Raw genomic sequence first — 12,760 nt, 5'->3', positions numbered from 1 at the left:
CACACACACACACACACACACACACACATGCACACACACATGCACACACACACACACACACACACACACACACACACACACACACACACCACCTCTCCCTCCCCCTTGCAGAAACCCATGACCCCGGTGAAGAGCAAGAATGTTTACTTTTCTGTAGCTCGCCACATCCCCGCACCTACACACACACACACACACACACACACACACACACACACACACACACACACACACACACACACACACACACACACACACACACACACACACACACACACAGCGACCACCACATCCACATCCTCCTCTCCTCCCCCAGAGATACAAGCAGCTCTGTGATGAATCTCACTGCCCGGTCTGTTTGTCTCCCTGGGCCTCGCCGCCTCGCAGTTAGGTGAGAGAAGAATGCCGTGGCAACGCCCCCCCCCCCACATTCAGACCTGACCCCGCGACCCCCTCGGTGACATGGCGTCTTTGCACACCAACACTGAGACATTGCGATTTATTTTTGGTCTTTAAAGGGTAAGTAAATCAATCCCTCCCCCGCCCCCCCCCTTAGCACCTTTTAGCTGGAGATCTACCGCCTACGAGAGAAAACATACGATCTGAGCAGTCGTGACAAGTTTTTTTTTTGAAGAGACGGACACATCGGGTTCTAGAAGTGGGAGGGGCCTTGTCAATGTTAGCGCATCACCTTCACTCGGGCTAGGACGCACAGCCAATAGAAAACCACCACTGTGGAAAAGGTTTTTTTTGCGGCGGTAGCAGATTTCTAGTATTTAACTCATCATTTCCCAAACGTTCAACGGAAATGTTCAGCAACACCTTTGTGAGAACCAATTGAAACCTGTCTTCAAAAAGCAGTGTAGAGTGAATTTCTAAAATGACTGTATAGTCCTTTATAGTCACGGCCATAGTAATTCTGAACCAGGTTTGAACTTTTGGTGTTGCACTTTGTGATGGAGAAAAAACTGAAAGTATTTTGGGACATCATACTCTCCATTATCTTGTCTATATTGAATATTATACTTCACATTTTCCAAAAATGTTAAGAAAATCAATGCTCCGACCTTTATCATAATCTTGAATTCCCAGGCCTCTCTTGGACCTCAATTCTGCATCTCTTGTGTGAATTAATAGCTTTTTTCCCCCTTTAATTTAAGCCTCGACTTGACGTTCATAGGCCACTAAAGGCGAACTAATTTATTAGACAGGTCTCATTAATTTCCACATTACAATACGATCGACGAAGCTAGTACCTTTACGTGCGGCCTGAGATTAAATTCACTAACCCCCTGGCGAGCAGCCACAGCTACCTAACATTAAACTAGATTGATTGGCAAATATTATAATTCCCTGTGAGTTAATGTAGTTATAGAACATGCCTGTATCAACACTGTCGAGTGTATAAGGAGATTAACATAATCAGAGAATGAGAATAGCAATTTAATACACTTATTCTTTGCGGAAGCACGATTTCCAGAACTGGGCGTGCATGTTTGTGAGTGCACGTGTGTGTGGGTGTTGGTGGTTGTGCATGTGTGTTGCTCTTGCTTTAACATGGTCTTTATGAGTCTTTGTGGGTTTCTGCTAGGTGAACACTTAACAAAATAAGGTTGATTGAAGTTTGTATGTGCGCGCGTATGTGTGCGTGCGTATGCACGTGTGTGTGTGTGTGTGTGTGTGTGTGTGTGTGTGTGTGTGTGTGTGTGCACGTGCATGTGTGTGTTCTAGTGTAATGTAATAGAGTAGGATATGGGCGGACACAGCGTTCCAGGTCAGAACTGAACTGCACAGTCTCTCGACCGCAGAGCTGGATGACTCACCAGGGCAAAATAGACTAAGAGCTTGCAGAATTAATTGAGACAAATGGAAGGAATAGTGATAGAAAAAACACACACACCAAAAATTACAGTTTCCAAAATAGCACTGCAGAGAATAGCCTCAAGTGTTTTTCCATACAACATTGCTGAAATAAACTGTGCCAACCTAAAATGGTGTCAATGATGTGCCTTGATGATAAATAGTGCAGCCTAAAACAAGAAATAGCGTACTAGGCTACGTGACTTTTTTTATTGGATTGATCTGCTGTCTGATTGGTTTTGAAAGCGCACGACAAAGCCAGAAAAGCCATAAAGACAAAACAAGGCAAATAAAACAAAAACTGTAAGACCTGTAACATGAAAAAAAATATTGCGACAAACTTAATTCAATGAAAGCAATACAAGTTAAAAAAAAAAAAAAAAAAGGTTCCTTGGGGCATGTGACCTCTTTAGAACACACAATTGTTATTTTTTAGGTTTGCAATCACTCACTGTTTGTCTCCGTCTCCAACGATGCGGACTCCCTGGCGCCTTGGTGCCCCCTTGTGGACATCTCATGGTAACGCATCCCGAACGCGTGGTAGGCTATTCTGTGTCCCGTATTGTATTGTACGGAACACCTTATTATTCGCCATTGATTCATCGAAAATATACTTTAATTACGTATTTGTGTGTACAACTATACTGTTTGCTGTAGTTCTTATTCGAAGGACTGACTCAGGAGCGGTTCTTATCGTTCAAACTGGCCTCATTAGAACGACAGTCGACGAAAGAAATCAGATCTCAAGTCAGCTTTATCAAAAACGGATGTGAGGTGACACATCCGGATTGGGAAATCTGACTCCAGATCAGTCCTGGGGCCTCTACGAATTCTCATTTTTGCAGGAAGTGCTTGGAGGAAAGGTGGTTCGAATTCTAAAGATGCTTAGGAAAAGAGCCTCGATGCTTCCTTTTACCCTCATTTAACATAGGTCACGCTTCCTTTGCGAAAGGAAAGGAGATAGTGGTATCCCATTACCCTTTACGGCGGCAATATTTAAAGCAACAAGCCACCGACGAAGTTTACCGACACTACGCGAAGACGCATGAGAGATGCGGTAAAGCAGAAGAAAAGAAGAGAAGAAAATACAATTGATAATAATGGATACCAATTCCAGAAACATAATTATTTGAATATAAATGAATTCATTTATTGCTAGTTAGTGAGCACATAAAATAAACCATAAGAAAAGAAAATGCCAACTTCACATTTTAGAAAGACTACTGGGGGCAGTTCATACCAACATCAACATAAGTTTAGCCTCTTTTTTTTCACATGTGAATTGGAATTCAAGTGGCCTAAAATTTTCCCGTTGGCCAAGTCCGACCGAAGTGATTCTCACTGTTGGCAATAACCTGATTGAAATCAATACGACAAGAACGCATGGATCAAAGAGCGCTTGTTTTAGTGTTTTAGTTTGTAGTTTCACACTGGAGACGCTAGAGGTCGGCAATACCCGCCGTCGCACAGTGACGTCGGTTAGGAAGAGTGGAGTCGAATTAATTTTAAACAGTGCTGTCTTTTCCTATTTTCGAAAGGAAGCACCTTTTCATCTCTCCTTGACCCGATGACGTTTTCCTCAAAGGTTAAGGAAGGGAGGCATAAAGGTTAGGAGATTTGGCTATTCGTAGAGGCCCCTGTTTTTTTGTTTTTTTTTTAACCACTGTCGTCTTTGGGATTGATTTCGCTTCCGGAAATACCGTCCGCGACTGCGTGTTGCTCACGGTACTAGCTCGGGCGAATTGTGGAGAGTAAATTGTGAAGGGCTGCTATTTTACCGAGCTTACGGTAAGACAACTTCTCCCACAATCTGTCACTTGCTGCGATACGCCGCTCCCTTTTGCTTCCGTTTTGGTGGACCATTTGCAAAATAAAAAAAGCCTCTCCCCCTGTGCGTTCTCCGTAATGAAAGCTATCATTAGCACATAGCTTGCGACGCATATAACAACAATAACGTTGTAGCTGCTGTGTATGTGCCCTTGCAAATTTATGGCGTGATGTTGGTAAATAATACCACATAAACCAATGTGGCTTTTCTAAATAGTGCTCACTTAATATAGGCCGACAGCAAAATGTCTTGATTCTCGAGTTAGATATTTGAACCCCTTAAAGGGATACTTCACCCATTCAGAACCGGCGTTCTTTCATTATAAAATCGCTATTGTAATATATATATACTTTTTTTCACCCCTCAGTCTAACCCAGTCTTCCCTTGGCCCAGCTTTCTTGATCTAATTTTCTCCCGAGATGACGTCAAATGACGCGTTTGACGTCATCTCGGGAGAACTTTGCTTGCCTGCTAGAAGGCCTGAGGACTACAAACCACTGGTTCCGCAAATTTGTGAGCCCACCAATAAGGAATGACAGGGGGCGGGAGCTCGTGTACGAGATGTAAACACAATGTCCACCATGCTTCTTCACCACTTAGCTAGAGAACAAATTTTCAATGTCAAACAGCCGAAGTGGATTTTGAAAATCTATTGTTTGATTTGGACATTCAGGGCTATTAGTACAAGCCAGAATACAGCCAGGAAGAATTGATACAAATAGAGGAGGAGGCTGCTGCAGCTGAACAAGCCTTGCCTGTTGCCGAGGAATGTGCTGCAGTGAATTACAGCGATGCCAGTTTCTTCTAGAATAAATGGCTGAATCTGGCGAGGACGGGGCCATGTGTGTAACCTCTCACCTAGGCTTTACGCCTCATCTGAACAGTTGGATATTGGGTACATATTTACGGACCCAGAAAGTGAACTGGAAACGACAGTTTCCAGAGCTAATTACCCAGCACAAGATGGGCAGTACTGTGGCTACCAGGAGATAGTAAATGCTCAAGTTGAGCTGTGACTATTTTGACTCTAGCAAACACATTTTTGTAAATAGTTAATATTTTTTCATGAATAAAACTTCAAATTCATGTTGGTTGTTGTGATTTGTTTACTAAGCCAAGTGCTGTTATACTAAAGTAGGCCTACTGTATAAGATACACTTATTTCAACTGGGGAGAAAAGGTGTACAAATACTTGATATGCTGACCTACTGTAACTAGCAAATGTTTTTATGCTGTACAGTAATGTACAAATGATGCGTTTGAAAAAAACGAGGGCAGAAGTCTAAACTAGTCAACGTATCACGGGGATATGTTTACACAAAGTTTGCTCGCTCTACCACTCGCGTTAGGACCATGGATCCTTCCCCCTCCAAACAGAAACAGGCGGGCGGTGCAGCGGGCGCAATGCACTGTGGGAGTTGGAGGATTTCTTACTTTTGAGCCAGAGAGACACTTTCTGCCTTTTCTCAGGCTAGGATGAACCGATTTCGATTTTTTTTTGCACATTTATAATACATAGAATTGTTTACTTCATATAATCTTCATATCTCCACCGGTGAAGTATCCCTTTATCCATGTTTATGCCTCTGTAAGTATTGGCGAACTAGGGGAAAAAAAAATGAAAAGCCCATCACGTCAGTAAACAATCAGATAACTAACCCATCATGCTCTGTGTTTTTTTCTCGCAGCACCCATTCAACATGGGCGACAGTGTGGTCCAGCTGGCCTCCAAGGGTCACCATGACAACATCCTCTCCTCCCTGCACCAGCTGAGGCTTGGCGGGCAGCTGGTCGACATCACGGTTCAGGTCGACCACCAAGGGGAGATGGAGGTGTTCCAGGCTCACCAAGTGATGCTCGCTGCCTACAGCGGCTACTTTAAGAGGCTGCTGCTCTCCCAGGATGCCGTGCCCGACAAACTGTTCCTCTCCAACATACGCACGGCTAACTTTTCCAAGTTCCTGGAGTTTGTCTACACGGGCAAAGTGGAAGTGGCCAGAGACAAACTGGGCGACGTCCAGGCGGCCGCCCTTCTGTTGGACTGCAAGGACCTCTCGGAGGTCTGCGGCAAGGCCTTGACCGCGGGCGTACACCCGCCATCTTCGGAGGCATCAGCCGGTGTAGACACGGAGCAGAAATCCCCCGACACCGACGCTATAAAACAGCCCAGGCAGGCCTTGAAGAGGAAGCGGCCGCTGAAGAGCACCAAGAGAGACGTGGGGGCGGGCCCGCAGCAGGCTAAAAAGAAGCCGGCGAAGGCGAAAGAGTCGGTCAAGGAGGAATTGGAGGTCGCGGCGCCCGATGAGGAGGGGGGCCGGCGGGTCAGCATCAGGCTGGCGGGTCGGAAGATCCCTGTGGGTCTGTTAAAACACCGGGACATGACCGACGAGGACCCGGAGACCACGGACCCGGACAGCCCCTCGGAAACCGGGGAGGACCGCGCCGTCGAAGGGGCCGTCGCTCCGCCAGAGAGCCCCGCCCCCAACGACAGGAAGAAGGCCAAACCCAAGGGCGCGGAGACCATCGCGGCGGTCGTCGGCGGCGACGAGGAGATGGCGGGGGGGGAGGAGGTGCGTTCGTTGGACGTCGACCCGGACCTAGCCATGTACCTGTCCGACGAGGAGGAAGAGGGAGCAGAGAAGAGGGCCAAGAGGACCTCCAAAGCCCAGTTCCAGTGTGGCAGCTGCCAGAGGACGTTCCACTACGCCCGGAGCTACGTGAAGCACATCAGGTGCGTTGGCCGGTTCTGGTGGACCACGACGTTGCACTCAGGATGAGCTCGCGTTAATGTCTCTGGAGTCTGACAGACTCGATCCGTGGGGTCAATATAGCTCCAGGATATGATATCCGATCAAATATGATATTCAAAATCACCTAACAGTTGATTTCTTAATTAATCATTGGATATCATATTCTTCTATTAAAAACATCATCTATGTTTTTATAAACAAATGTATATTTACGTTTACATTTAGGACACTTAGCAGACGCTTTTACCCAAAGCGACTTACACAAAGTATATTTGTCAGAAGAAATAGAAACAACAATATATCGCTGTCGATACATTCAGGGTGTTCATAGAACCAAGTGCCAAGCATGTAATTGGTCTTACAAAATAAAAAAAAATCTGTAACCTCTTTTGTATGCATCGTCCCCTTTTCCCCCAGCACTTACCACGGGGTGAAGGCGGAGGTGACGTATCGCTGCGAGACCTGCCAGCAGACCTTCGCCAACCGCGGCAACCTGAAGATCCACCAGCAGCACGTGCACAACGACGAGAGGCTCTTCTCCTGCCAGGTCTGCGCCAAGACCTTCAAGCGCAAGAAGGACGTCATCCGACACCAGCGGCAGGTGACGTCTCCCTGCACCGGCGCCGTCCCTTTAAGAGATGCATCTCTTAAAGGGGTGATATTGGGCCACCAGGTGTGGGTGGGATGCATCTCTTAAAGGGGTGATATTATGCCACCAGGTGTGAGTGTGATTAGCCATTACAAGGTGTTTGAAAATCTGCCTTTTTCTGTGTTTTAGTAACATCACAAGTGGGAGTGTCCACCTAGTTTTATACTGGGTAGATCAGTCTACCAGTCCTACCCAGTGGACTGTAGCAAATGTTGCTTGTGTATCCAGCATACATCTAGGTGGACACCCTTACTTGTGATGTCACTCAAACAAAAGGAAAAGGCAGATTTTCCAATGGCTTGCCTTGTAATGACCGCTTCAGAATGCAGTTTGAATATAGGCTAATTTGGGTTCACATGACACGGTAGCCCAAGTCATTCGAACGACTCCCTTATTTAGCTTGAATGGTAGAGCATGGCATGACCATGCCTAGGGTTAGGGGTTAAGTCAACTCTACTAAAATAAACCCATTTCACAGATCGTCGATATCGAGGTGAAGTCACATCCTGTTCCTCAATTCAAGATTAGGTCGGTTGTATTTGTCTATCGCAGCACCAGCACGGTCAATGTCCATTTACAGGATGAGTCATGTCTGTATTGGGGCCCTGCCTCACCTATAATCGAACTGACCCCTAATTAATGAAATGGGCTGCACCAGTGGTTGTAATCATGTAAAAAGGGCTAATTAGTGTTATGAGCGACACCTGTCCTAAATCAATGCCTATGTGAAAAGGGTCTATTGTAAAAGGCTTTGGATAAGCATGTCCCACGCATGCATTCTATATAATGATTTGTATATATCTCTAGATTTTTCTATCAATCTATATTGATTTCTATACATGTAGGTCTATAGATGCATGCGTGCAACCAGTGGCACGTGGCAGCATCATCATTGGCACACTTGAAAAAAAAAATGCGGCACAATGCGGCAGCATAATCATTACTGCCGATTTTTATTATATATATATATTTTTTGTCTTTATTCTGTTTTGGGCATTTCCTCCCAGTGCAAATATGTTTAAATGAGTTACTGACAGCAGTGTTCTGAAATGTTGATGCATGATTGTGGACTATATGGAAATAATACAATTCTGGGTCTTCTGGAAGTGTTTTTGGTCACTGTGTCATAATTCAGCTTAATATTCAATATATTGTTTCACACTCATTAACGAGAAAATGTCAAACGGGCACTGCGTGTTGAAAAGGTTGCTGACCCCTGCTATAGATCTATCTATCCATCTATCTATATATATAGTTTTTTGTGACTGTTTTGGCCAGGTTCACGAGGGACGCGGACAGCGCCACATATGTCCAGAGTGCGGCAAGACACTGAGCTCCAAGACGGCGCTGTCGCTGCACGAGAGGACTCACACGGGGGCCAAGCCCTTCCAGTGCACCGAGTGCTCCTCCAAGTTCAGCCAGAGCTCCGCCCTCAAGATGCACCAGAGGTACGCGGCCCTCCCTTCACTGCGGGGGTGGGAAGCCCACGATGGACTATGGTGCCAAACATTTGACATGGCATCTTTTATTCATCTGCAGAGCAATGTTTGATGTTCGAGGGATTTTAATCGCATTTGAAAAGGAAAATGAAAGCATTTAATAGTATGTCTTTTCCCTATCCTCTGCAGTTTAAATCTATATTTGGATAAAATATAACCTGTTAAAGAGTCGATGCTATGCCACCAGGTGTGAGTGATTAGCCATTGCAAGCCGTCTGAAAATCCAGTATCCCTCCTATGTCTAGGTGGACAGTCCCACTGTTGATAAAACACAGGAAAAGGCAGATTTTCAAACGGCTTGTAATGGCTAATCACTCCCGCCTGGTGGCATAATATCGCCTTTGAATGAGGTCTGTAGCAGGGACATCACTTCTTGACAGCGTTCCGAACCAGTTGACCCATGGAACGTTTCAAGCTACCCGTGCGGCTGCAGTGACATCCCTTCTATTGCCCCCCAACCACTAGGACCCACACAGGAGAGAAGCCGTTCGCCTGCGACCTGTGTGAGGCCAGGTTCACCCAGAAGCATATGCTGTCCTACCACAAGAGGTCCCACACGGGTGAGGAGGGGGGGAACTAACAACATTGGAAAAACATTGGACTCTTTTTATGAATTGTTGCCGATTGTCACTTAAATCCTAAAATGTTTGAGTTAAACCTTTTGTTCGGACACGAGTCTTTGGAGTTAGGAATAATAGCAATGAATACTACCGTATTGGCATTGAATTTCAGCATAGTATTTCAATACCTAAGCTGCACAATAGGGGATTGGTACACCGATGGTAATCCTGTATTCTCTTCGAGACGGTGTTGTCATTTCATGCCCAAATGAATCCCATCCTTCTCTGCGTGCGTGCATTACCTTTTGTGTGAGGAAGGAATCAAATATCTCCACCGCCGTCGTCTTCCTCCTCTCCGCAGGAGAGAAGCCCTTCATGTGCGAGGCGTGTGGGAAGAGCTTCGCGTCCAAGGAGTACCTGAGGCACCATTCCAATATCCACACGGGCTCCCGGCCCTACAAGTGTCAGCAGTGTGATCGCGGCTTCGCCCAGAGGAACTCCCTGCACCAGCACCTCAAGATTCACACAGGTGTGTGTGTGTGTGTGTGTGTGTGTGTGTGTGTGTGTGTGTGTGTGTGTGTGTGTGTGTGTGTGTGTGTGTGTGTGTGTGTGTGTGTGTGTGTGTGTGTGTGTGTGTGTTTTGTCAAAAGCGATGTTGACATGTGGCAGAAAAGCCTAGACTACTGGAGCCAAATGTTACTGGCTTTCCGAGCCCGACTGATGCTGGAGTTTAGGGGCCGTTTTCCGATTTTAGGGAATCAAAAAATTAACGATATCAATTATATCGGCCGATATTTAGAACAGGTACCTAAATGCCTGTAGTCTCCCTGAAGGCATCCTAGAGCAAGATGATTTACTTCTAGTATCTAAAATGTACTGTAGGTTTCCCTGGACAGCTGTGTTGATCATCACATTGACATTCAACAATGGTCCTCAATCTTATTCGTAGTTCATCGCCAAAAAAACTAAAAATAGTGTGGAACATCGATTTTTATCCGGCTCACGTCCGAGCTCCGAAACACACGCAAGCCTTCCTCAACCCCCCCGTCCCCTTTCTCCCCACGCCAGGCGAGCGTCCCTACAGCTGCAAGGACTGCAGCAAGCAGTTCACCCAGCTCAACGCGCTCCAGAGGCACCAGCGCATCCACACGGGGGAGAAGCCCTACATGTGCGGCCTCTGCAACCGCACCTTCACCGACAAGTCCACCGTCCGCAGGCACACCATGGTGAGCAGACCTCACGGACCTACGAGCCCTGCTGTGGGATTATGGGATGGAACGGGAAGGCAGCCCAAATAGAGCCGGTTGTGCTGAAATGCTCCGCGATCAAGGTTCACACAAATTCAACCCAGAGGCTTGTTTAACATTTCGTCAGCCTCGTAGCATAATTGCCATATTAGTCATATTTTGGCCAAATTGTGATATCTATCTACTCTAGTCTTCTATTGTGCTGATTCAATGTGCCTTATTTGGCTATACCCTAAGCCACTCAGTGTGCTTTTCACATTCCATAATCGCCATCTGCATAAGTCATCTATTTGACTTCTGCATTCTTGACACTAAATACGAGATGAACCTTAAATGACGGAGGTAAACTCAAGAGATCTCGTTCTGGCCATGTTTGCGCCGCTGATAATCACATCCCTTTTTAATTTGACCCCCAGACCCACGACACGGACGCCCCCTGGAAGAACTACCTGGTGGTGCTGCAGGGCAACGTGGAGCGCAAGAAGCCCAGACACTCTTCCAAGGGAGGGAACTCCGGGGCCGTCGAGAGCCAGGCCAAGGTCGAGGCCGGCGGCGGAGGCAGTGAGGCCATCGGTTCAGGAGAAGCCAAGGCCGAGGCCGAGGTCCAGACCCAGGCACCCGCCGAGGCCATCATGGTGCCGGGCCAGCCCGTCACGCTGCCGGCCGACTGGGCCTCCCACGGCACCATCGCCCTGGTCAGCCACAGCTCCATGGGGGGGATCACGGTCATCCACGCCGAGATGCCCCCGGGCACCCAGCTCCAGCCCAGCGTCCTCTCCCTGGACGGCGCCACCATAGCGGTCCCCTTCTCCCTGGCGCACGCCATCACGCCCATGACCACCGTCGTCAGTACCACCGCAACCCCGACCACCACCTCGGACTCGCTCGACGCCTCGATGGCCGAACCCGCCATGGCGCTGACGGAGCTGTCGGAGGGGCGCGTCGCACTGCGGACCGCGTGCGTACTGGAAGCCGCCGTCTCCCAGACCCTCCTGGCCCCGGGGTCGGAGGTGGGTCCCGGGGGGCTGGGCGTTCAGGCCGTGGTTACCTGCGAGGATCAGTTTGCGACGGAGCAGGCGGAGGACGCGCAGAGCGACCAACCGCTAAATACGGAAGAGGCGAGCGCCGATGAACACAAGGACTCCTCGGTAGCACAAGATGTTTAGAACGGATTGACTCAATCTAAGGGACATCACTTCTGGGTTCTTTCAATGCGTCGGCGACTTCTGAATTTCAATTAATCACTCGTCTCGGTTTGAAATCAGCCTCCATTTACTTTAAGCTGTACCTACCTTCACAGGTAAAGTCTCGGATTTAGCTAATAAACTTCGGTACGACATTAAATAAGCAATCATGGTTATTTAATTTAATAAAAAACAAAAACCTTAGCTGTGTTTAATAATCTTTTATTACGATAATCTTTCACAAGCATACAGATGAAATCAAAACAGTATGCCACGGTCGTTTTTCCTGGAAGAAGCTTGATACGCAGGGCTGTGGACCGCTTAGAAAAACTTTGGTGTGGCGGAGACACAGAGAGATGAAGCACATGGCTAAAATGTGGCTAAAATACACCGATACACAATGACATGCTATAAACACATGGTTCGCGTCGAAGGTGCATGACACTAATGGGCCTTCGCTTACTCTACGACACAAGATAAAGGAAACGGCACAAGTCTCTAATGATACTCACGTTGCAAGTTTTCTAAAGGTCTGTCCTGATATCCAAGGGTCACCTCAATCATGACCAAGAAGTAATTTATATCCCACCTCAAGTTGGACTCTTGGTTGTCGTTACAATTCCACAATGCATTTAAAAACAAATCAAAGTTTAAATCAGCAGGAGATATATATATATATATATATAAATAAAACAAAACGTCAATCTGAAACATTTAAAAGTCTACATGTAATTATCATTGCACTTAACGAGTCGTCCCATGTGTGAATGATATGGAAGTAAAATGTATACGAGCATGGAAGGAATGACTTGAGACTTGATTTTTCCCTTTACCACTTCACTACAATCTGTAAATACCCAACACACGGATAGAAATAGATTTATAACAATCTTTTTTTGCAACACATAGTATAAATAATAGACAAGATTGTTTCCATCTAAAATACCAGATAAGAAAAAGAAAGAAAATACAAAGAAAATATAGAACTATACTTTGTGCAATCCCTTCTGCCAACATCCCAATCACCTCTGCGCCATTACGTTTGCCCCCAGCGTAGATAACCCCTGGGTCCTAAAGAGGCTGTTAAAGGGGGGAATGCAGCCTCTGCTCTAAAAAAACCGACCAGGCTAGGAGGCGTGGGTGGTAGGGAGGAATCACACCCTGAATAATGACAAGCACAGCTTTT

The 12,760-nt window shown here is 46.7% G+C and overlaps 1 protein-coding gene across 1 annotated transcript; it reads left to right on the top strand.

Moving 5' to 3' along the window:
- Positions 1–3,351: 3,351 nt before the first annotated feature.
- Positions 3,352–12,375, top strand: gzf1 (GDNF-inducible zinc finger protein 1). The gene is made up of 8 exons (XM_079753351.1): positions 3,352–3,645; positions 5,374–6,416; positions 6,853–7,036; positions 8,363–8,532; positions 9,049–9,143; positions 9,505–9,672; positions 10,212–10,369; positions 10,807–12,375. Exons 2-8 carry the CDS (start codon positions 5,386–5,388, stop codon positions 11,554–11,556), a joined length of 2,556 nt encoding a protein of 851 aa, XP_079609477.1. The 5' UTR covers positions 3,352–3,645; positions 5,374–5,385; the 3' UTR covers positions 11,557–12,375.
- The last annotated feature ends 385 nt before the right edge of the window (positions 12,376–12,760 follow it).

The sequence above is a fragment of the Pollachius pollachius genome (genome assembly GCF_949987615.1).
Source record: "Pollachius pollachius genome assembly, chromosome: 16".
NCBI lineage: Eukaryota > Metazoa > Chordata > Actinopteri > Gadiformes > Gadidae > Pollachius > Pollachius pollachius.
Note: the sequence above shows the minus strand (reverse complement) of the source record. Positions and strands in the feature narration are given on the sequence as shown.

Bases quoted from the DNA above. Each gene is read 5' to 3' on its own strand.
- gzf1 (XM_079753351.1), top strand. From the start codon at position 5,386: ATGGGCGACAGTGTGGTCCAGCTGGCCTCCAAGGGTCACCATGACAAC. The intron at 7,037-8,362 runs GTGACGTCTCCC...TGTTTTGGCCAG, and splicing joins TCATCCGACACCAGCGGCAG to GTTCACGAGGGACGCGGACA. The intron at 9,673-10,211 runs GTGTGTGTGTGT...TCCCCACGCCAG, and splicing joins GCACCTCAAGATTCACACAG to GCGAGCGTCCCTACAGCTGC.